At 41.3% G+C, this 26,527-nt stretch overlaps 1 protein-coding gene across 1 annotated transcript in view; it reads right to left on the bottom strand.

Moving 5' to 3' along the window:
- LOC124050087 (MAM domain-containing glycosylphosphatidylinositol anchor protein 2-like) overlaps positions 1 to 26,527 on the bottom strand; it is a 220,997-nt gene that overhangs the window by 157,576 nt on the left and 36,894 nt on the right. The window contains exon 2 of the mRNA XM_046372209.1: positions 1,536 to 2,592. Coding sequence (XP_046228165.1) covers positions 1,536 to 1,608 — 73 coding nt within the window. The 5' untranslated portion in view covers positions 1,609 to 2,592. The remainder of the gene's footprint in view (positions 1 to 1,535; positions 2,593 to 26,527) is intronic.

The raw sequence follows: 26,527 nt of genomic DNA, 5'->3' as shown, positions 1-26,527 counted from the left end.
ATACCTCTACAGCAACACCAGATATCAAGCATTATGGGATATGATTCCTTCTAATGAGCTTGCATCTTCATGTGCACATACACACACACACACACTGTAGCATGGACAGCTTGCTCACAGTGAGAAACTGCAGCTTTGATCTGACATTCATGTGATCAGTTTTGATGGTTAGCATCATGCCTGTCTCCCATGTGAATCTTGGAGGGCCAATTTAGCAGAAAAGGATATCGACAATGATTTCTTGAGACATCAATGTTTGATGAGAGGTTATGCCTTCAGGCTTAATGCGTAACTAATGGAATTCACTAACTCCAAACAACAACGCTGACTTACAAATCTTACATTGCCTTGAGAGTGCTCAGAGCTTTGAGGATAACGTAAAAGGGTATGTTACGTATTTTTGGCTGCGTTACTGTGAAACATCTCTACAGCAGGTGTTAGAAGGAGAAATGTGGTAATATGATTGTGTATGTACAGTATATGAACAGCCATACTCATATGTTTCCTTATTCACCCTCCTTCCTCTGGATCAAAAGAACCAATAGAATCTTGGCCAAGCACTAGACAGGTGCAGCACCATGACTGTTCCTGTCATGCTCACCATTACCTTTCATTGTTACATCATCACACACACACGCACCACACCAACAAAACAACTTTTTTAGTGGCACACCATGCCACATCCATACTTGACCTCTTGTTCTCCCTGCACAACCTCTGCCCTGTTCAGAGCCGCCGTCACTGCTGACAGGTCAAGTCTGTGTACCTCAAGGTTTCCTCCGCATCCTAACGTCAGTGCACATGAATCATTATTTCCTCACATTGCTGCTGCTGCGAGCATGACGATTCATATGAGACATCATCTGTGCCACTGGTTGCACAAGCAGGCAGGGTAAGAGACAGAAATATGTGCTCACTGTTGAGTGCATGAGTGTGTGCATGGGAGGGAGAGACAGGGAGAGTTCCAGACAGACAGACAGACAGACATAAGGAAGAGGTGGGCAGATAGATTCACCACACATGATAATAATAATTCATGCCTGTGCATACTAAATGCCACTGCTCAGGCACACAGATTACAGTCCTTATGGTGACATTCAAAAATACATTTAGCCTAATGTAAGACAAGTGCCACGTCGACCTTTTGAATGAAAATTAACGGATTACATGTCTGAGAGGCTAGGAGATCAAATCTGCCAGGTTCCAGCCTAGTAATCTATGACTGTACTAAATTTAGCCTGCACACCGACCATGATGGGTGATGGATTGGATGAGAAAAGGAGCTGTGCATGATTGGCTACACACGCGATTTGCTGTATAACCTCAGGGTATGTTGAGAACATTTGGAGCCTCTCACTCAAATATGGCATTCAGACCTGGTTTGTCACCCTTACAGGAGTTGATGTTGCATGGTACTTTCATTACGGGACCTTGTGTGTGTTAAGGGAATAAGGTGTGATTTATGAGCGACCACTGTTTTACAAGGTCATGATCACGTTTGGGTTTTCAGCAGGAAGCAAACTGTCTACACTCACCGTACACTCCTTGGCAACGGGTGCCCTCCACAATTAGCGCCAGCAGCCCCAAAACACAGATAATTAGATCCATCCTTTCACGTTAATCTCTGCATATCTAGCTCTCAATGGCAAGAAGTCCTCTCCGGGGCGGTGTAGCTGAGGTGCATAGACACGGCACTGTTCCGATCCACGCGTCGATTAATTCAGTCTCAGAATTCGCTGTGAAGGTATTTACGGCCGCAGGAGGCAAACACACTCAGGAGGTGATGGTTTTGATGTCCAATGCAATGTAGTGAAGACGCGGAGCGCTCGCGGCAAAGAGTCGCCGCGCGGAAGATGCGGAGAAGCGGCGGGGCGCGGGGAGTGGGCTGCAGAAAGCCCGGCCTTACCAAACAGCAACCTCCCCTAGACTCCAGGTATAGGTGCGCTCCACTGATAGCGTGTGTGCCCGGACTGTAGCGAAGACCCCCGCGAGGAACCAACACGACTTCGCACACTGATACTGTCGACTACAGGCAGACAGAGGCTCGGTACCCACGGACATACCTCCTCATTTCCAGCTGTGGTTCACGGCTCTCTCTGCGGATGCTGCGCGGACTGCATGCTGTCAAACGGAGCTATCACCTCTGCTTCCCGCACACACACTCAAAACACACTCTAAAATGCTCGCTGCGTTCACCTTCTGGGCTGTAAAAACGCTCAGCTGCCGTTGTGCTCATACAGTCACATCACGACTGCACCTCGATGCCGCGCGCTCGACTCAGCTCTACCGGTGGCAATGACTCGGACAGGGTCCAGTCCTGCGTGAAGAGCTGCGGTCCTCGGCGATGCTTGTCGCTGTCTCGAGCGTTATGAGACGACTTTCTAAATGTATTCACGCGACGGTGGGAGCCGGATGTGCCCGCCGTGCAGCCAGTTGAGCATCAGTCACGTTGCGCAAATACGTGCTACGGAGACCGAGTGGCACCGCAACCGGTCTGTGGCTACGTCAAGAGGTGCGTGGCTTCCAGCGCTCATCTGTATGGGAGGCTTCGCTCAGCGTCAGGAAAGGCATGAGAGGCGCAGCTGCTGGATGCTGAGAGAGAGAGAGAGAGAGAGAGAGAGAGAGAGAGAGAGAGATGGGACCATTGGAATTCAGGAGATCTAGCTTTGACAGACCTTTGCAATCAACACCAAACACACAGTCTATACTCCTGTCTGCTCATGTTTCACAATGCCTCCTTTATCAGACAGGCAGGGTGAGACGCTGTCTGTCATGTAGCATTGATTTGCTACATCAGATTTCTTTGGCCTGAAACAGTGAGATGTCTATGTTAGCAGCTATATCCACGCGTGCGCGCGCGCATACGCTCACACATTCACACACTCACACTCAGACTGCTGCTCCCACAGGCCTGCATGGTTTTGGCAACTTTTTAGCAATGTGAAAGTTTTAAAAATTTCAAGAGGTACAGCTAAGTGGTTCCCAAATGGGGTCTCGATATGCCTTAAGGGTTCCTGCTGGCGGTTCCAGGGCCCTCTTGCAAAAGGAGAAAATCCATTTTATTATGTACAATTTTGCCATATTTAGAAACCAGAGATACCCTAATTAGGAATGTCTATTCTGATCATAGGTGTCACCTCACAATTGTCCTCCAAGTACAATATTGACATGGACATGCAACTATAACAATGGCTCCAGCTTATTGTATTTCCTATTGAACAGACTGATAATATATACACTAAAAGTTGGACTATAACTGTTTCCTTGCAACACAAATTAATGAAATGCTTTTGATTAGCATGTTTTCCTCAGTACAGAATGTCATACTTTTAGGATAAATGGGGATGAATATCAAGAGCCACAGTTTGATTCCTGATCAAACACACAGCATAAAACACCAGGAAGCACACAGCTTTGATTCATCATCAAATTAGGTTTTCCCTCATGTCAAATAATGCAGTTGGGTAGAAAGTCATTTTTAATTCATATGTAACATCAAAAGCATAAAAAGCTTGGAAGTGACACCACATTCAGATTGTTTGCTTGTGTTTTATCACTCGAGACAAAGTTAAAGGCTCAGCAAAGTCCCACATCAGCTCAACTTCTCCCCAAACCTGTACTTTGCCTTGACCAGTAATTTATCTACTGTTGAGCGCAGACTTTTTCTTAAAATTAAGTTTTCGTAAAAAAAAAGAAGTACAACAACAGAAAAGAAATACTACTTGAAGGACAGACCCTGTCCTTAGAGGGCCCCTGCTTTACAGGCAGCTGCAGATCAGATAAAGTGACTGTTGAAGCACCTTCGGGTGGTTTGGCGCCCTCTACAGGACTCCATGAAATGAATCCATAATCATGCAGTCATTCTGGGTTATGCCCAGTTTGTGACCAGGTTATAACTTTGATTGCACATGCTCACTAGTTAAAACCGAAATAAAGATGACATCATGACTATTTCATTGCCTCATGAAGTATCCATCATTGTGATTCAGCTGAGCTGTCAATATCCAATCCTTACAAGGACCTCACAGTGGAACGGATAAGTAAAATGAATTTGATGGATTTAATATTTGATATAGCCTATTCTAAATTTAATTTCATAATCTAAATGATTAATCGTGTCCATCCCTTTTTCACTGTCATTAGTGTGGTGCCCTTGAACACTGGAGTGGTGGAGCAATGAAGCAACGGTCATTTTCAGGATGTTTCAGATCTTATTTTGTGGCATCGTTTCATCTGAAGGTGTGTGATGCCGAGAGCTCTTTAAGCATCTCTGACATGTCTAATGTTTAACCATTTCTTGCTCTAGCTCTCTTTTCCCTCCCTCTCTGTGAAAATATACGTAAGTGTGTGTCAGAGAAGTGGTCTTTTCATTGCAGACAAATCAATAAAAGCCTCAGCCCAACAAGCCATTTAATATTGAGTGTCCACTTGAGGATAAATTTTCTGAAAGAAAAACAAAAAAAAAAATTACTGGATGAAGACTCTTAGGCGAGTCAGTGAATATTCTGACACGTCCAGAAATGTTTGTGCCATATTGCCGTATAAGGAGGTAAGTATGTGTATTGTCGCTTACCCCACCACCACCTGCTTGCTGCTTATCGTTATGTTTAGTACTGGGCCTCTACATCCCCCATCCAATATGGACAGGAGCGAGAGACCACCACGGAAGCTTAGAACTTAACCCCCCATCTGTCTATTGCAGATAAGTCTACTCTGCTCTACCCTTTCTCTCTGTCCTTGGTGGGATATAATGCAACTCTATTTATCCAAGGTGTCTAATGCTACTACACAGCACTGACATTGGAGGGAATACAACTATGAAGCCCATTGTGAGTGCTGTGTCTCCATGTAGCATCATGAGGGAGTTTATAAATATAATATGTCCTCACTACTATTGTAGTTGGAGCCGTATGACATTTCACTAAATGTATTCAGTCTTACAGTGCATGAGGTGCTGGATATGGTATGAAATGAGACAATTTGGCATTTGGCGAAGACCTCTGTGGGCTTCACTGGCGAACGCAGCATATCTAGATGGTGTCATAGTAAAACACAAGGCCAGGGTCAGCCACTGAGGAGTGTGTATCTGCAATTGTGTGAGAGCGAACACGAGGGGGTTATGGCTTTGGTACTCTGACAATATTCTGCTCTGGTTGGCATCACACATGAGCAAATCTCAAATGGAACAACGTGTATTTTTCCATCTCACTGCCTTAAAAGCCAGTGGCCACCTGTGGAAACCGTTCCACCGACAACCGTGGCTCAAAGCTTGCCAAGCAATGCTCATTTTCTTTTGGTCCAGTCACTGTTGCTTCATTTAAATCGTCAGCATCACTGTTTGAATGTGACATTTGAAGCGAATGATTACTTTAAGCTTTTATCTGGCAAATGAGATGTCATTCAGCAACCTGAGGGAAATGTTACATAGAAGAGATGGCAGGCCCGATCTGAACCAACCAAACAGTCAATAAGAATGCTGCTGAAATCTGCAGCATCCAGGGTACAAGGACCCATGGCGGTATGGGGGATATACTTTTGGTCATTACTCAAAATTGCACATGCTTGATATCCTGCGAACCCTGGATGCATATTAGCTACAGTATGCACACTCACAGGATACAACCTAGCCTGCCCCCCGTGTGCCACCGTTGACAAATGTTTCGCTTAGAAAATAGGTCACCACTGAACTGGCGGAAAGATTCTAAAAGGGCCAAAATTTAAAAGTGGGCAGACGATTTAGTTTCTCTGTGTCACGATTCATTTTCAGTGCAGTAATGTCTTGGATGTGGCTTATCCAGGAGGTAGCCCACCAAAAGCACACCAAAATGCATGCAAAAAGTTGAAAAAGGTGAAGTGCAGTTTTCATTTCAATAAAAACATTTAGCACTGATGAGGTAATACATACTTTCTTTGGTGATTTTCTAAAAAGCAACAAATTTTTTATGTATGTCTGGAATCCAGACTAGTTTGCTCTTCATGACCTTCCAGGTGAAAAGGGGACGACCCCATTTAGATTTAGTGGTTCTATTTCTCTATTGAGGAAAGCATCATCTTCAGTGCGCTCTTTTAACGTGGGCTAGTGCAAGCTCTCAAGCTGGGGGACAAGCCTTAGCCCGACAATAAAAACAAAAGGCAGTTCTGACAGGCATGACGCGCGTTTCTCGTCTACAAATGTTCCCTCAGACACCCCTCATTTTTTTTTCCCTTGGTAGAGGCACTTTGACGCACTCAGTATTCACGGCAGCAGGAAGCCTGTCGACAGTATTTACACACATAACTGGGGTGAAAAGAGGTAGATTTCACAATGAGGTGCAGCGGTTCATGGCAGCTAGTATCAAGATGCTGTCAGAATGCAGAAACCGCAGCCCTTTGTGACAGTCCCCGGTGAGATATCAGCATTGGTCTCCACAGAGGTTGAATTGTCAACGAATTCATTGAAGTCTTGTGAAGTTACCTGCACATTTGAAGCGTTATAAAACTTGCTACCACAGTGTGAAAAGTGTAAAGTTCACGAATGGAAAGATGTGCAAATCAAAAAGACTTACTTTATTCATTTGCTTTGCACACAAGAGGATTTTCATGGTGCTCTTTATCACTATATGATCTGATTAATATCTCCACAAATCAATTTATTCATCTGTCCATACTGTGATTAAGAAAACCTTTGATGTCCCTTAATTTAGCTGTACTGCAGCTGTCCATTTTTAACACGGGGGAACTTCCTATTGGCCTATTGATCAGCTGCACTCCCGAGTGATTTGTCCCAGCTCAGATTGATTCTCTCACGGTTGTATTGGTGAGACAGCACAGAGTTAACATGGCATGCCAATTGAGCTGTATGATCCCACTTGACCATTTAAATGGCCCAATACTTGACATCATACACAGACAATTGAGACTTGTTTCATTTTTGAAGGTTATGAAGTTTCACATGAACCAAATGGGCAGTTTGAAGATTAAATTCAAACGGAAAACAGGCTGCTGCAGATTTTCTTCATTACAATGTTTCTGTAACAGTGCTCAAACACAACCTGCTCAGCTCTTGATAGGATTTAGTTATTAACTCCTCATTATGACAATACATTTTGGTAAAACTTTAAACTTGAAATATAGTTTATAAAACATTACGTAGTTGTACAAGATAGGAAATGTTCAAGTATCTGTAATACTAGACTACTTCCTATAACATAGTATAGCTATAACATAGCTGTAAACATATTTAATGGCGCATGATTACACAGGATGAACCAATCCTTATTGTACATCATAGAACTGGAACTGGAATTTGGAGCTTGAAGTTAGCCAAGTTTATTATAGAGAATATAGAAGTTATTCTGTATAGATTCAGAATATACTTTTATATATACTATAGTTTTTCTTGCAATAAAAAGATATATTAATATTAATTAAAAAGAAAGTGTCTTGCAATTACAAGATAAAAATAAAAATGTTAAATGTCAGCGTACAGATATAAGAATTTTAATGATCGCTGAATTTGCAGAACTTGAATATGTTTGTTTAAGCATACAAGGAACTGAAGCCTGGTTTCCAGTGGCTTTCAGTGTACTTTCAAGATGATTTTAGACATATTTTATTACAACATCAAAGTCCCTTTTTGTAATGAGAAAAAGACCTTGAAAGGTGGATTTGTTTGTCTCATGGCGGTGATAATACACTGTAGTGGTAATACACTGCTGTGCTAATCACAAACACCACAATGTAAGCAAGTACAATCAGGCCACCATTTTAAACCCCTTCACCTGCATAGGAAATGTGATTCTGACTTTAGTATGCAGCACTACTTGGCTAGGTGTCTGAGAATGTAATTATCTCTCTGTAAAGTAGGCAAAGTGAAGCCCATGTTAGCCTTCGTGTCCTTGGTTGCTCCGGGGGCGGGAAAATAAATCTTCAGAACAGATCTCATTCAGGGTACATTCATTACACAGTACACATTGCACTCGACAGACAGTAAATTACATTGCTAACTCCACTTAAAAATGCAGGTAAAGAGTGGCAGAGAGGAAATATTTATTCTAAAGTAAACTTCAAATATCGGTTTGTATCAGGCAGGCAGGATCAGCACTAAATTACACACCAGCCCAACCTCTACCACTCCAAAGGCCATTAGTAATCACTGTTTGTACCTGTGTGAGAGTACAAACAGATGCGGATAATTGGGTGTTTCGTAAGAAAGACACCATTACAGTGTAATTATTTTCTTTATCTGCTGCAGATTCTCTGCCTGATCCTGCGAGAGAGCTTCATTGTGAATCAGAGCTCTTTCTGGAAGCATAGTATGGCCTACGGGCAATAGTAGAAAGCAATGAAGTATGGGTAAAGTGGTGTGTGTGAATGAAATACAAATGCCACTCCATTGAGCAGGACAGAGTTTGCCACAGATATACACCCAAATGAAAAAGGGCCACAATCACTTTAGGCTGAGTTGCGAGCAAACAAATTAATTATTTATGAACAATGAATATTGCATATTGCTCTCAAAATTGTTGTTGCTTCTCCTTCATAAGCCAGCAGATTTGATTTACAGGGCTGGATATTCACTTCCAAAGAGGCTGAATTCTAATCACTTTTTCTACGTCAGCACACAGAGATGGGAGAAGCAGCCAACACGCAGCTCATATTTGTGACAGAATGATAAAAAATTTATGGTGTATGTATTTTTAAAAAATATAGATATATATATATATAACCATGTTAAATAAATTGCATTTTTTTGGTATGCAACATAGTGATGGTCCATCCTTTTCTTTTTTTTTCTTTTTTTTTTTTTTACATTAAACCCAGTCATGCTTATGTTTTTATCATCTGTAGCAGACAAGCTATGTTTCCCCGGCAGCATCACTTCATGTTGTGTCTCTTATTTTCACCCAACATTGCATTCTGATGTGCCCACTTTAAAAAGTAATCGAGTGGTCAAACAAAGCTTGAAGCCTCCACTGTGTAACCATTGGCTTTGCTATTTTGCACTGTGGTTCAAATATAGTGTAATAACGGCTCTGCCATCTGCTCACTCGGTTGTCCTTTAAATTGTATTCTTTTGCTACTTTAAAACAAAAATTTGAGTGCACACTGCTGTATGTTTGGCACGCATTCACTCTAGGTTTAACAGTACCACCATCACCAAAAGATTATTCTGAAAATATGAGCAAACATGGTGGTTGAATTCACCAGGTTTTATAAACTTGAAGAGAAGTCGGTTACTTATTCAAAGCATTTCTCTTTTTAAAATGAAAAATAAATCAATAGCACATAGCACCAAAACAAATAAACCTAATCTTTTTTGTATGCAAATTGATACATTCTTACATGATGTACTTCTATTCCCTACATTGCCTACGGATAAAGATTTATCTTTCCATCCACCACTCCATCAGGGTCTGGGGCAGCAGTCCATCACAGTATGAATTTGACCAACGGAAGGGGCCACGCTGAGCAGGTCAGCAATCTACCACAGTGCTAACACAGATAGAAAGACAACCACTTTTATACCTACACGCAATTTATTGTTTCCACTTCGCCGAACCCAAATGTGTCTGGACAGGCGGAGGAAAAGCACACAGAGGAGAATGTGTGTACTCCACACAGACAGACTCCAGCTGGCCACGGCAAGTTCAAATCCAGGGCCACTGATTATCCCATCTATCATTTTATGTTCATTTTGATGGAAGCAAACAAACATATGAGTCACAAAGTTATATTTCCAACTGGCTCCGAATCTTTTCTCCCGGTAGTTCTAGCACTGAGAGGTCACTAATAGCTCAGAAGCACTAAATTATGAATTCTTAAACCTACATTAATTGATGTACTGTAGGCTGGATGAACATGATACAAGACATGTCCTACTAGTGTCAAGAATATGTTGAACAAGGAGTTGTTTTTGCCTGGTGTCAGTATTCTTGTATTTAATATTCAACAGGTCTGTAAAACAAATAACCTTTTATTGGTGTTGTCATGACCCCAAGCAGAAAATATACCCCAATATTTCATGGATCGACAGCATGTGTGAAAGAAGCTCGGTGTGAGCTCTTCTTTGGTCTCAAACAATTATCTGGCACGCTTGGGCTTTTAAATGCTTGGCAATCTTCATCAGTTAGTCTGTAACTTTGCCTGTTTGACCAAAACTATGACCATCAGAGTTGCCTCTCTGTAGGGTCATCACTACAAGTGACCACTTTACACACATTATAAATAGTACTTTCATCCGTCTTTTACATATGAAAACATGGATGACATGTCTTCACTTCTTCCCACTGTACAGAAATGGAGTAAAAATATCCCAGATATGAGTGCTTCCATGTTTTGGAGTCAGTGTGTGCGGAGTGGTGTTCAGGCAGTGGAGAAGCGGGATTGAGATACATTTGCAGCTTTAATGTTTGAAATTTCATAAAACAAAGTAAAGAAATATGAAGTTTCAACTGCTATATTCTCCTTTCTTTTATCTGAACAAAGAATGACTGATTTTGGGATCAACAGGAACTGATATACACTAACATACTTAGTTTGTCTGGACTCATCATCAGTCAAAAAATGCTGCAGGAATGGTGTGACAGCAGCAGCCAAAGTCTATCCAACAAAACAAAGCCTGGGGGAATGATCTTTTTTTGCAATGTGTCATGAAATTTTAGAGGTGAGATACAGCTTTCTTCATGGCAGGTGATGGACTTGCATTTGTCCGGATTCCTTTCTTTTGTTACATGAAAAGCTTTGCTCTCTGTGGACTTTGACTGCAAAGTCAGTGGATGAGGAAAAGCTTTGTTCATTGCACACGCTGTCATCATGAATATCACAACGCTCAGCACCTCAGTGACGCTGTTGGTCAAAGTATAGTTGCATCAATTTGAGTCTGGGTACCTTCCAGTTTATGAGTAATAACAATATATTAACATAAATGCCAATTATACTTATTATTTCAGATATTAGTAACAAACATCAGTTAAGTGCATGTTCTTGCCATCATGCTTTTGTTCACACAGTATGGAATGTCTGTCAGAGTTTGCTGGTCTTTCAAGATCTATTCAACCTTCAGTCAAGTGGGCTTCAGGGGAGGAGTGTTATGAGCCTACTTTAACATGTTCTGCCAACATCTCAAATATTCATGATCTTGTAAGCTCCACAGTAACAGAGAATCGTTTTTCCAAGGCTGCTGAAACCTCATCACACAGATTCCTCTCTCAGACCTCATCTGGAAATCTAAATCTTCACCAAAAGCGTCACCTGGAATGGGTTTTTACTGCACAGCTGACAAAAAAAGAAAAAAAAACTAAAGTAATATTTAATTCAACAACATCTCCCATTCATTCAGCTTGTATACCTTGTATTTCGTCTCTACTGCAGAGGTACTGTGTCCAAGCAACTGAGAAGTAACATTGATAATAACAGACATTTGTGCAAGCAGAGGGTGAATTCTCATTTCCCTTTAGATTTTGAGAGCTCGCAAATCTGTAAATCTTCCTGCAGAGCTAATTAGGAAATTAGATGTAATCTTTTCTGATATGCTGATACAAATTGCATCTGAGACAAAGCTTGCCTTGTTTTTTTGCATCATTTCATTTGGATGCATGTTGTTAGCATGCAAATGCACCAGTCAACATGTTGCAAGTAAACTAAATTACTAAAGCTGTGGGCAGATTAGGGATTTAAAAAAATTAATCTTTTCCCTATAAGGATGTACTTATTTCCTATCATCATTCATCACATTTTCCGGGTGTCATTTAATTGCTGGGCAGGCGTCCAACACCATAGACTGTTACGTTGCTAATAGATGTAAAATGAGAGCAGACACCAGTAGCTGCATTAAGAGGATATAAAAGCAAAAGTTGTAAGAGTATGGGATTTGGCAGTTTGACAGCCTGCACCTCAATCAAGTCTGACTATTCAAAAACTGATTACTCTGATTCTTTGATCCCTTTTAACATGAGTGTTGCTAATAGGACAGTGTTTATCTTTACTCCACCTACTATCGCAGAGACCATGAACATTTATCAACAGCATCATAGTTTGACGGTGCAAGAGGGTAACGTGATCCCATCTTTCTTTATATAAATTTACATTATACTGTATGTCTTCGCGCATGCACAGTATTTGTCTCTAGGGTGTGTGTTTGTGTGTGTGTCTGAGGGGTTGAGGGGTTGGGGTATGCATGTCAACATGATAGCATGTCTCTGGAGAGCACAGCCAAGCAGAACTGTGATATGTGGAGTAGGGCCTAATTACGGTGTGACGCAAGTTCAATGTGCTGCCCTCAGCACTGCTGACCGAACACTTCTAATGGGACGTGCAGGTGCCAAAGAACATGGGAAAACGCAAGGAGGGCTGCTTAATAAATAGATAATCACATTGGTTCTCCCCTCCCTCCTCCTCTCTGCCCGATTAAAGCCCCAGGCTGGGCTTCATTAAAGAGCAGAAGCAGCATTACTCTCGCTATAGGAAGCTGACCACATTGACTCCTGCAAGGTTTCACGGATTGTTCTGCTGTTATCATAAATGATTCTCAAACCAGTGTGATGCTGAAGTTGCTCGGAAATGCGAGCACACCCCTGTATGAGAGAGTGGGTAAAGGAGGCAGTCTGCATTGGATTACACTCACCGTCTGCATACAAATCGACGCGCCGGCCACAAGAGACAGAGAGGCCGACAACAGATTTAACATCTCAGTGAGCGGGTGAGGATGGTGCAAGCTGGCAGCTCCAATCTTTTCTCTCTCTCCTTCTACGCCCTGTCTTCACTCAGCCACCCTCCCTGGTGATGATGGTGGAGGCTGTAGAGGAGCGGCGGCGGTGGCAGCGGCGGGCCAGCTGGTGTCCCGTTGAAAGAGCGCATTGGGAGGGCAGCCAGCACGAACTGTCAGAGGTCTGCCAGGGCTTCCGAGGAGCTGGGTGCTCTCCGTTCTGCTCAGCATGATGCAGCAACAGGAAACACACACACACAGCCATGTTTCCATCACTTACGGGGACATGACACAGACTTACATCCATTTCCTGAAGGCTTAACCACTACCTAACTCTAATCTCAGCCTAAATTTAAAGCAAGCCTTCAGCCTTTAATGATTTACATTGTGGGGATTTGCATGGCCACATAAGTAACACAGGTCCTCACAATGTGACTGTGTAAACAGATTTCTGTCCCCACAACTACAGGAATACATGTCCACACACACACACACCAGAATCTCCTATGATTACTACAGTCCTGAGCCCGTAACTTTCAGTTTAGGCCCCTTCACTACATACTCTCAAGCCTGCCAGCATGAACCATGAACAAACTGGTCCAAAAATCATCTAAATAGCACTGTCATGAGCAACAGATTTACCTGTTCGGAAAGTTTTACATTTCAACTTTAGGGAGGTTTAACATGTGAATAAAATGAATGTGAACCACAACCCACTGTGTAGCCTCTGGCCTAGTGGTCACTGCAATGTATAAAATATACACAAGGTACACAAATCATGTTAACCATCTTAGATTAGTGTGTTAGCATGCTAATATTTTCTAAGTAGCACAAAAAGTACAGCTGAGGTTGATAGGAAAGTCATCAGTTATGCAGGCACTTGGTTGTAAGCCAAAGCACTGGACAACATCTTTTTGACCTAATCGATTTGTTCTAGATGAAAAGTCAGGGTATTATCCCGAGCAGCTGCTCTGAACAGAAGATGAAAAGAAGGACTGCTAAAAACACAAAGTGTATAAGCTTTTCTCCATTTGTCTTACATGCAGGCACTCACAGATAAACACACAAATAATTCGAGAGTGAATGGCGAGAATGTTCCAAGTCTCCATCATTTTAAAAAAATCTTCATTCACGCAAACACGCAGAACCCGAGAGTGAATTGAACCTTTTTCGGTGAAGTGGCCGCACAACAACACAAAGTTTCATTTTTATTAAATATGTCACCTGTTGTGTGACACTGAAGGTTCTCTTTCGTCAAATCATCAATTTCAGTTAATTACACCACGTGCTCGGGCTCCAATCCAAGGCCTTTTGAACATTTTCACCACTGTTTTGCTTTCATTTTCCATCTTCTTTACCACACATCGACACAAGACATTCTCCTGTCTGTCTGTCATAGTCTCTTTGTCAGTCTGCTCCTGTCTGTCTGCACCTCCCAGTGTCTGTCAGTTTGTCTTTCCACTCATTAACAGGGTTGTGTGTAGTGAGGCTCAGCGGACATTACATGCGCCATCTATTTGCCAGATGTTATTGCTTACACGGTGGCGATTTCATAAGGTGCTGTGACAATTTCATTAACTTGGGGGAAATCAGACTCCTTCCCAGAGAAGGAGAAAATGGAGAAGCAAAGGGTAGTTTGGGATCTGAAATGCCGCTACATTAGCAAGATGGGGGAGGAATACATCAAGGAATTACTGAGCGCAATAGACATGGCAGAGCCATTCTGCTATATTTTAATGAGATATGCTCAGCTCATGCAACCTGCAGCCATATAGGTAAATGAAAACGCACTAGGATGGCGGGATGAATTGTTACCGACAAAAACCTTGATCCAGCAGCAATGTAGCTAATTTTCCAAACCTCAATGGATTCAAATTTTAAAATTGAGAGACGTGAGATGGTATCAGACATATCCTATTTCAGAAACGTTTTGTGCTTCAGAGTAGCTCACTGTGGGAAAAAATTGTACTAGAGCACCACGGTCACATGGTTAATGGGGTTTCATTGAAAGCACAAGACGAAGGTTGATAGCCCTCCCTGATCACATTAGTCACATATCGATCAAGACCCTCTTGCTTGGTAAAGGCAAACACACAAGACATAATCCTGTTAGCAGCTATTTCCCCAACCACTCACCCAGATGTAGAGATTTCTGTGATAAGGGTTTCTTATCTGCTTACATCTAAGGTTTCCCTGGAAGAACTGTTTACAATCTCATCCTGCATCTGATTTTCCAACATACTGTTTTTTTTTTCCCTGAAGATCAGAGATGCAAAAATGAACTGCTGTCTTTGTCCTGATCACTTTTAAAGGCTGTATCTTAATAAAGGAATTCTGATCTGATTATCTACACACATGCACACCCATCTACTGCATGCACACACATGCAGAGGCAGAGTTGTTACACACTGTATATACACATATGCAGATATAAAAAATACCCAAAGACAGAGTTCCTGACAGCAGGGTGCGATTGCTAAAAAAGATGAAGAGATAAAGGGGATTCATAAAAAAGCATGACGCTAAAACTCAGTGGCCAGCCATGCATAATTCATCACTGATCAAATTTGACAAGTTCTTATCTTCCTGTTTGGGGATTGTTGTGGAACAATGCTGCAACATTGTCTCTGACTGCTGCCAGAGTGTGAGGAGTCTAATTTCCATTTTTGCAGTCTGGCACATTAGCATACATTCCTCCATGCAGTAGTGAGGAGGCGGTGGGGTGGGGGTGTAGGGCAACTGGGGTCCTCATCAGATAGGATTAAAGAAGAGAGCCTGCTGGAGCATAACAGATTTAGAGAGAGCCGGGCAGAGATAGTGAGGAAGGGAGAGTAGTGGTATACAGAGGGAAAGAGAAGAAGGGACAGAGAAATAGCTGGACCATGAAACATGAGTCTTCGACCTACCACATGGCTCCTCTGCAGCTCATCTGAACTAGTTATTAGATGGTATTGGAGTCTCTTAGTGAAAGTCATGACAGTTCAGGCGTTTATTGTTCTTTATTGTTAACATCAGTACTTCTAAAGTCTACTCTCCCAGCCAGAGTCTCTCTATCACAGTGGTTCACATCAGACCTTGAGGCTGAGGGGCCCCAGCAGGTGATACTCTGCTTGTGTAATTTAATTTCATAGTTGTTCTTAGCACAGTGTTGTTTTGCCCTTGGAAGGTACATTAGTGAAACTGATGGAATTTTTGCTGCATCATCAGACGGTTGTTGCACTTATACATTGAGAATGTATTGTCAGATATTTCATATCATTCAAAGGCAATGTACTGTAGAGCGGCAGATAGATGAGTTTTCACACTCAGGATGACTGACTTGGATGCTAGCAGTCACAAGGGCGCAGGGGCCCCAAGATGAAGAACTATAAATTTAAAGGGTAATTCAAAGTTTTTATTTCCCCTGTTTCTGCCATCGAGCAGTTCAGTCAGATTTTGTCAGTTACTAAAGTTCTGCCCTTTTCTCTTATCCCCAGGGTCCCTGTGCAAGTCAATAAAAATCTTAAGTGATTAAAACTTGTTGCTTCAAAACAGTTCTTCATACAATGTGACATTTATGCAAGGCCTGCAACTCTAAGCAGGATTAGTAATGAAGACAGCTGGTGGCTGAAGTAAAATTAGTTAAAGCTAACACAGAGATTCTGCTTCACAAGTCTACAGGGTCCTGTGCTTTGCATGTCGTCCAAAAATGATTAATTTAGCAATGAATTATACACATGAAACTGTGCATAATTAGATTCTCTCCTAAGTTCATGTATTATATGAACATGTATTATAAAAATGTTTGTATGTAAGCCTGATTATTAACTGTATTTATCATTAATCTAAGTTAATTGTCACATACACAATCATAAACAGCTCAACGTAAAGTGAAACTCCATCTCTGCATTTAACCCATCCTAAGTATAGGAGCTGCTGGCCCAGGGACCAACTCCAGGTTTAAGTCAGTGTCTCAGTCAGGGGCAGGAGACAGAGGAAAATGACACAAGAATTAATGTAACCCTTCAGTCATACATACATGCATGTACACACACACACACACACACACATACATACATATGTATATGTATGTATATAATATCCCTAACTTTTTGTGAGTGTGCTGTATATGGTGTGGTTCTCATTGAATTTGTGGTTCCACTACTATGCACGAATTCAGATCATTTCGCAGTCAGCTCTTGGACTGACTCTGACCTCCAGACGCAATCCGCAAGAGAAGGAGAGCTCAGCGCTCAGAGTTCACTAGTGGGATTTCTATGAGATCATGAATCTCATATAAGAATGATAATGTAGTGTATTCTTTATTCCAAAATATACAGTCATAAAATGACGATATGAAAATCTTTTGGTTCAATTATATTATGTCAGAAAGAGTCAACACCGCTGCACCTGTTGGAGAGAGATAAGAGGGTTGAAGCAGCAGGTCACGCAGCTTAGAGTGAAGCAAGTGGAGAAGGAAGATACAACAACTCCCTGCTGCCTGTGTGTTTGCGGTTACAAAATAACAAGATATTGGTAATTACTGATAATTACTAATCTATTTTCTACATTGTAAGAATCAGATTTGGTTACAGGGATAGGTTTTCATTAGTTTGCCATCAGACGTGCCAACATAAAAGGAAGGACTACAAGTGCATATGAGATTTTTCCTTATAAAGTTAAGTGCTACTGGTATGTTGTTTGGCAGACAGACCAGTTTGTTTGCTTCCAAGCTTCACTTAAGCAGTGGGACTGATGGGGTTAAAGCTTCATTTGGCATGAGAAGCATGGAATGTGAAAAAAAAACCCAATATGCTTTTGTGGGTTTCTGCTACTCCATGAACGTACTTTCTTGCAGCAGCAACATGAACAAAGACTGAAAAAAGGAAAGCTACAAATGGATGACTGATTTCCAAAGCCTTTATTGTAATCACACTAAAAAAGTAATAGCTGAGAGGCAGGTGGGGAATCCACCCCTCCATACTGAGTGTCCTTGCAAATAGGCTTTGATCATAATATTGCTTTACAATTCCAACAAATACAGAATGTATATGCAAAATGTATGTAATGCCCTTCATTTTACCCAGCCTTTCAAAGATTTTTTTACTTCAAAAAAACATACTGTCCATTTCAACAATTCATTCTTTTATTGAACTTAATACAGAAGTTCAGCTAAATTCTCTCCATTCTGTTAGCTCTGCGATATCAAACAGACGACAGATAATAATTCTGCAGTGGCTGAATGCAGCGCTTGAGTGATGAAAATTGTATTCATGTCAAGTAGTTTTCCAGCAGTGATTCACTGCCATATTTATAAGGTCAGCTATTACAACACATGGGCTGTCTGGCGTCATGTGGCTGTACATGATGTGCTCGGCCTGCCACCCATTCAGCATGTTCACGACTCTGGTTCTTGCCTGTCCTAACCTTCACCATCACTCATCAGTGCAGGTCCATGCTCTCTGTCTGTCTCTCCCTCTCTCCTGGGAGCTCACACACATCCCTCCATGATTAATTCACCATCCCATTCCTCCAATCCAACTGGATAAGTTTGGCACATCAATTATGGACAGAGAGAGGGAGGGAGAGAGAGAGCATGTGAGGCTTTCATTTGGCATACCTGGATCAGACAAGGCTATCAGGAATAAGAAAAGAGTTTTGATTGAAAAATTATTATTGCACTTATATCTATTTTGCAGAATTCCTCAGAGCAGCTTCAACTTTCCTTTCTGCACAAGGAGTAAAAATACGAGAATCGTAAGATCATGCTAAATGTAAACTGAAACAGACCAGACTGACCCCATCTGTGAATATACAAAGAGGCCAAGGAAGCAAAGTGAGCAAGACTTCATCAAAAGGAATTCACGGATGAGAAAAAGTCGATTCTTGCTGCAGTATCCCGCAATTCTGTAGCACTCTGTGTTGAGGAAACGTGATCTTGAGTTGCAGCAGTTCAAACTTTTTTTTAAAGCACCAGAGACTGAACACACAAAGCTGAAGTTTAAGTAAAAGTTCAACGTTCAAAAAGTGGTTTTGGCAGCAAGTCAGTATGCTGAGACGCATCTACCAGTGTGGTACCACTTAACATGTGGACTTCTGTTTTATAACCATTGTAAGCACAATTTGGATTTTTGAGTAAATAATAATAATAATAATAATGCAAATCAGAATTCCCAACATCATCCATTTTAAAAATGCAAGCCATATAAACAATCTCTTTATCCTTTTATTCACAGTAGTATTTTCTTTATAAGGGAAAAATACATTGGCAAAGTTTCTCTATACCTGTCATATTAAATTCTGTAAATCACAGAAGGAATAAAGTGGTTTTTGCTCTGTATTTGTTGTTTCTGCTTGTTGTAGTTATTACTGTGCCATAAATTCAGTGTCAGCTGATATACAAAGAGTTCAAGTACAAGAGTAGAAGAGTACAAGTTCTTTGACTACCGGAGCTTAAAATCTGTGTTGTTGATATGTTAAATAGACAGAGTTGTTACACTGAAACCATTTTCAAACAGTAATTACTTAAAATCAAAATTCCAACATATTGGAATGGCAGCACATGTGCATTGTACCGTTTGTCTCCTTCTCAGGTCCTTTCTGAATATAATGCGTATTTCTCTCTGGAACTGCACAATGTGTTGAATATGGTCCAAGTTTAGAACCGGTGAGGGACAGTTTGAAAGAGACTGTGACCTTATTAAAGTTAATCTACACTTCCTACACACAAATAGAGCACCTTTGGAATTGGTATAATATACACATTGTATCTGTAATAGTGTCACAGCCACAAGCAAAGACTTGCCCTGTGGCCAAGGACTTTCCATCTTTACCAGGTAAGATAATCCCCTGGAAGACATTCAGACTGAAAGTGACAAGACTTCACTCTGTCTTTCCATTGCAGTATGTCTAACTGGGAGCCCCGCTTCTACCTACAGCCGCGGGCGAGGAATTCTCTTCCATTTTATAAGTCATCTTCGCTCTTGCAAAAGGAGTTAAATTAACATTGCTTCTTGAGATGTGAGGCATCTGGATTTGAGGGGGGATTTATGATTAAGTTATTGGCGCAGGAGTTTTATAAAGGACAGTTTGAATTTGAGCCGTTACAGTGTAGGTTGAGAACTTATTTCTTGTCGCATCAGCTCTTACAAAAACTGGGGAAATCCCAGTAGTATGGAGCTCGACAAAGAACGAGGCTTCATCTTGGCGGGGAGAGTTTAAGGTTTAGTGACCGGTACTTTTTATGCAGTGACAGCAGCAATATAATGAGTCCTGAAGACTGCTGATTCCTCTTTAAAGCACCCCACACAGGAAATCACCAAAACTCTTGCCGCTCATTATCCACATGGCTGGATATACAATTATCAATGTTGATATGAGTTGTAGGTGTATTAGAACATATACAGACATGCATACCAGCACACGAGCACGCACGCACGCACATACACACACACACACAGATCTCACTCGTCTACCCACTCTTTTCCATCTTGTATATTTCCAGCATGACTGAACTCACCACATTCCCCTACAGAGCCCTTCTCTAAACTTGCAGAGTGCTTGAGCAAACACTGTGTACTGGCCCAATTAAAACTCCTGTGGCGTGGGCGAGGGTATGGTAGCATGGGATGGATAGATGCCGCATAACAACCCATTTGGGTAATGACCAACTTTTCCCCCTTTTCCTCCCTCTCCTTATATATACCTCCACCCCTCTTTTGTATTTGTGTCTCTCCACTTGCTCTTCCCGTCTCTCTCTCTCTCTTTTAATGTTGATTGTCTGTCACTCTCTCAGTGCTCCTGGGAGCAGCTAATTGCACCTCTTGCACTCCTCCGCTTCCTCCTTGTGTCACAGGATGCCGATTGTGGCGGGTGCTCACTTTAAGCGATCAATGGCGCGAGTTGCTAAACAGCCCAGCGCAGAGCTCACTCCCTGGTTGGAGGCTGTGGTCGATGAGAGGCACTTTTTGCGGCCTGTTTTTCATGCATTTCAAAGGGGTGTTCACACATGCATCACATGCCACGCATCATCCTCAGATCAAGTGAGTTGTGGGGCAAAGAGCACACGTGACAGCAGCCTTTCAAAGCTCTACCATCCTCAATAGTAATGATGGTAACCAAAATGGAAAAACAGACAGAAATATGGTGACAGTATGAATCAAAGCCACATCGACCCAAAGGGATAAACAAACATTTTTTTTCCCAGTGTGCAAGAGGTTTAAATTGAAAGTTTAAACCTTTTCACTCATATGAAAGCATGATGTCTTCTCTTATGTGTCGCTCTCAGGTGTCATCATGGTTCCAGTTGACAGCATTGCTACACACTTCAGAATAAACAGTGAGATGGCATAAAGGAATAGTGACAGAATGTGACAAATTATCACTCACAACTTGTCAATCATCCACACCCTAGGGTTGTTTGTTGTGACACAAATAGCAGTATTAAACTTAGTCACAGGGAAGATGGCATTTGTAAAGGTTCGGGTTACGTCTTCAGCATACAAGGAGCTGTTTTTATTCCAACAGCTTGCGACACCAGCTCTCCTATGTGCATTAAAAATGGTGAAATGCTCTTTCACAGGATTGAGGCCACATTTCACACAAAAGGAAGCAGATTGGCGATAACGACATCTCGTTATCATTTATTCACTCTCGCATTTTGTGCAGACACATTCGACTACATGAAAACAAACTCTGCCAATGATTGCATTCAGAATTACAAAAGTGCATTCTGTTTTGTATTCTCCGAGTCTTTATTTTGGCAAAATGTCTGCTTCTAGACTCCTCCTGGCACATCGCTGGAAACAGAAGGGATCGTTTTGGAGTTAAACACATTGCATGTTGTGAAAGAGCTGTCACAAATGATCTGCTAATGTGATTACAGAGTAATACCCCTGAGCGCTGAATGTGAATGGTAAAGTAGGAAGCGAGGAGGAAGAGCTTTTTTTTTTTTCAAGTGGGATGATGTTTGGCAAAAAGCTTTGACATGGCAAAAAATTAAAAACAACACGAGTGTAGGGTGAAAGCAAATGTCTTTTCAGGATTGAGTGATTTGCTAACATCATCACATGCTTTAAAACCACAACAAAATGAAAAATGATCATGGGAGAAACATGCTCATCTATCTCTTCATGTGTTCACCCTTTCTCACTGCAGTCTTACTGTAAAGGATGACATTAGCAATGCCTAATTACACTTCAGGTTTCTCATCAGTTTCAAATCTAATCAAGCAGAAAATTAATATTTCAAAATCATATTTTCTGAGCAGTATTCAACTCCATTCATGTCTGTTAATGAGAGAGGCGTAGATACACTAGACAGGCTGATGTACTCTTTAATTATCCCCTTCTTGCCCTTTCTCTACATTACACAGGATCACTTCACTGACCACTTCCTTTTGACCAAAGCATGGAGGTCAATTCATTTGTATTTTCACTCAAGTGCTGTATGAGATCATAGCCCATTTTTATCATGTGTTCTTGTCCATATCCTTTTTTGTTTGAGACTTATCAGTATCTGTATTATGTGCTGCTCGAAAAGAAATCAGAAATTGGATCTGTGTTGGTTAAACTGAATGATAAAAATTTTATCACATTTTTCACATTCTAGAAGCAAAAGTTAGGCAGCACTGTTAACGTTAGAAAGGCACGGTTGTTTTCTTTTTTTATGAAGCAACATTCACTCTGACTTCCATTTCTGGTCTTTTTGCCATATTTATTTCTCACCGTTTATGTTCTTCAGTGTTAAGAATCCATAGCTATTGTCCATAAATTTCTATGCAGCCAAACATTTCACCGATGCAACAATACAATTGCAGCGTTCACCTCCTCCTCCATCTAGTCTGTCCCCTGAGTCGAAGTTCCTACCTATATTATACACCTACTGAAACAAGGTGATGTCCTACATACACTGAGCTCAAGAAGTGTCTCTTACATGTACAGCAATAGAGTACTTTAATAAGCTTCTATATTTCTGGTGTCTGCTGGTAGGAACATTTAAACGACTAGTCCCTGAATAAGAAGGATGGATCAAATGTTGGCACCTTATCTGTTAGCTTCTAAAATAAAAGTCAAGAGAGGGATGAGCATCAAACCTGCAGTAGCATGAATGTATTGCTGTATTTTGAGATTTTTGTATCATTTCAAGTGGGCTTAGTTGCTTCGACTCTCAGCAGACTCAGAAATGTTAATAATTAATACATTTTCACAGTTAAAAGGCAGAGAACTGCACCATATCTAGGAAGCATGATGTTAGCATGATCCATGCTTACGGAATCCAGATCAAGCTAATTGTTCAGGAAGTTAAATCAAGCTTCTGATCATCTTTTAATGACACATCTATCCCATCTGCTGGAGTTGGCTTGGGGCCAATACTGACTTTATTATGCTATCAAGCTTTTTAAAGTACGACCCAATCCATTAATTGTAGCTAATGTTCAGTGTTTGGCTAACCTGGGGGTTGTTTAAACCTGTATGACTATCTGTTTGTGTTTCTTGCCCCAACTTTAATTCAGTAACGTAGATATGTGATCTCAACTTGGTGGGCACAGTGTGATGATTACTGACAGAAATAACAGCCAAAGTTATACAAACAGAGCTGGGTAAAAAGTGCCTTATTTCATTACTGCCGCTGTTACTATTGTACTGATTACAATAGTACCTATAATAAACACTATTCTAAATAACAGGAACTTCATTTGCTTCAACCTTTATGTCCATTTCATTCTGTAGCTTCCTACTGATAATTGCTTGTGTGAGCTATTAAAAGTTTCACTCAAACAGTAAATTAATCAATCCAGCATCTCAGAAGGTCTCTGTCTGTTAATGAGCAGGAGAGCAAAATGCTCTTTGTGCCCTTTTAATGATACAAATGAGCTAAATGGGCAAATACAATGTGGTCACCTTGTGAATGTTTGCTGACATGGGAGTTTGTATCCTTTCTAATATGCACAAGTCTTTGAATATACATTGTTTCTTTCAGGCACTGGCACAAAAAAAAAAAGAAAAAAAAAAGAAGTTTGCCTTGCTGGCACAGCACAATTGTAAGAATTTGTTTACAAAGTGTGAAGTCTTTCAGCAGAAACATCAGTCATGTTCAGTAACAAATTAGACACATTGAGTACATTTGATTTCTTTAACATTTTCCAGCATCATCTACATGTCACCACACTTTCAGTTTGAAGACAGGTGATTCAGGCCAGGTGTAATTCCTAGCTCTGCCCTCTCATGTTAATTAGATAATGCTTCACTTCTGCTGGCATCACACACTTGATGAACGCAGTCCTAGGAGATTACTTCTCCAGAGCAGCAGACAGACTGGATTACCTAGACAAATTAATGGCTCTATAATTTGATTTTCCCGGGATTGCAATGCCTAAGCGACTCAAGCAGAGAGGAACGGTCTGGGTCTGAATCAGCCCCTGCTGTGCGGTGACTTTAGCTAATCACATCTGCATGCTAAAGAGACCATTGGGCCACAGAGAAACAAAAGGCCCCACAGAGGTAGGAAATGGAAACGATTTTCTCCAGGAAGTGATCTGCAGGGAGAACCGGTGATGTTCTTGGCTCAGAGGTGTAGCTGTGGATTCAACCAATCAGGGGGCACACTAAAGGATGCAAAAGGCAAGATAAGAGGCAAATCTGTTACGAATGGAAGCAGCACAGAGAAAACTGGGCAATCAGTGTGATCAGGCTGCAAATGTTTGTGTTTCAAGCATTCACCATTGATTCAGTCAGAAGACCATCTATGTGTACACAATGCAGAACACACACGAAAGCAAATTCTCAGCTGAACTGACACTTCTTTTCTGTTCTGTAGCACTGAATTCATCTGCTTACCTTACTTCACAGATAAATGGTTCACAGCGCTAGTGTATCGATTTCCCAAAATAAAAGCATTCGCTTCACAAAATAAAAGCAACATTGTAGTATCTATGCACTTTGCATGACCCACTGTTGTACGGAATGTTGCAACCCTGTGGAAACAATGACATATAAAGAGATTGTCCTGCTGGTTCACCGTGTTAATAAAAGTTGTATTGGCAGTTCTACCACTTGCACAAGTCCCAATGGCATGTAATTAAACTGTCTCATCAGGGAATCCTAGGCCTAATGAGCGTCTCACATTTCAACAAGTAAACTGCTGCTGCAGAACAGTTGTGAGCTCAGGCAACCGTTCCCAGTCCATTCTCTGGGGTAATTCTTTCTGAATGAAAGTTTCGCAATTTACTTGCAAATAATTTGGCTCCTGCAAAGCCCAATTCATTTCTTTGTATGTGTGCGTTCTGTGCTGCTGATAGTCGAGCTCTGAATGACTGACACTGAGTGACAGCCAATCAGGGAAGCAGCTCTGCCTATCCAGGAAGTCCCATGTGTGCTGCCAGTGCAGATTCGATCGCCTCCTGCACAGGGTCGGTTTGCACACCGCCCACGTAGCAATGCACTCAGAGACGATGGCACAGCAACACCTAAAATGGGCCAGCCTTGCAAATTGTTTGTTTTCTTATGTAACAACAACAGTATCTTGTGTAAGCATTTAGTATGGCCATTCTTACTGAAGTGCGCAAAAACATTTAATTCCCATGGCACTGCTATGATTTGAAAGTATGAGGCTATATTCATCTCTGTGAACATGCTGCAGTAAGTGTTATTATGCAAGCATAAAATTTCAGTTTCATACAGGCACCAACCCATCAGGGGCTGGTTTCCAAAATCCATGTGGCTGTTCTTTGTTCTTCTTCAGCTCATGTGTATTCATGGATAATTAAATGCAAATAACTTCTTTTAGTATCACCCTTCATGCATGCAAACTACGCATTAAAAGATGACTTGTCATTAGCAGCATTATCTTTCTTTTCTAAGTCATTAGTTTCATGTGGCTTTATGATAGCTGTTTACATATGTATTTTGGGTTTTAACTTTACGAGACATTTTTACAATATTACAAGGCCAACGTTATTTCAAAGAATAATGCCTGCCTAGTATCACACACCCATGCAATAGTTTCATACTGAAAAACCTCATTTGCAGACACCTGAATAGGATGGGGAAATCAAAACTGTACCTTATCTGACAGCGGGAAAGCCAATACCAATGAGAAACGAGCAGGTGTTATCCTTGAGACCTCTATCAGTCAGTGATCAGCGAGCCTGTACATCCTGGCACACAGTGTACTCTGGGGAGACCTCTCGTGACTTTCTCCCTCTTCTGTGATTCACAACACTGAATTGTGGCCATTTGATCTCTGCATACCCCCTAAGGCAGAAAACGGCTCTGGCATTTGCAGACAACAAGGCTGCGACGAGCACTGTGAAACACTGTGCTAAGGAGGGTCAAAGTGTCTGGACAGAGTGGGGACGCCACTGCAAACCTCGTAAATACTCCCGATACGAGCAGAGAGGGGAAAAGAAATGAAGAGAGCGTAGATGAAGCTGCTTCTGGAGCTCTGGCAGACATGAAAGGAAAGAGCATCACACTCAGGGGTTTTGGTTGAAAACATTTACAAGTTAAAAGCAGCCAAAAAGTGCATTCAGTAGTTGGTGGGGCTCGGCATGCGGCTGTCTGTCAATGTGCATATTATTTATTACAGTATATAACAATATAAAACTTCATATTTAACAACAACTTGCTGCCAATACTTTTATTTAAGAAGATACTGAATAAAGAACTTCAATTTGTAATGAAGTATTTTCACAGTCTGATGGTGCTACTGTTATGTAAGTCAAGGATCTGAGTACTTCTTGCACAACAGATAAGAACATATTTTATGTGATTAGCAATTAGCAGTAAAAATGGTATTTCCTAAATTCCTCCCTCAAGTGAACAATAAAAGTGAATAAAGAAACTACTTAGTCTATGGCAAGAA

This window comes from Scatophagus argus, chromosome 19, assembly GCF_020382885.2.
Source record: "Scatophagus argus isolate fScaArg1 chromosome 19, fScaArg1.pri, whole genome shotgun sequence".
NCBI classification, from domain to species: Eukaryota; Metazoa; Chordata; class Actinopteri; family Scatophagidae; genus Scatophagus; species Scatophagus argus.
The sequence above is the reverse complement of the archived record's forward strand: the minus strand, read 5'-3'. Positions and strand labels throughout refer to the sequence as shown.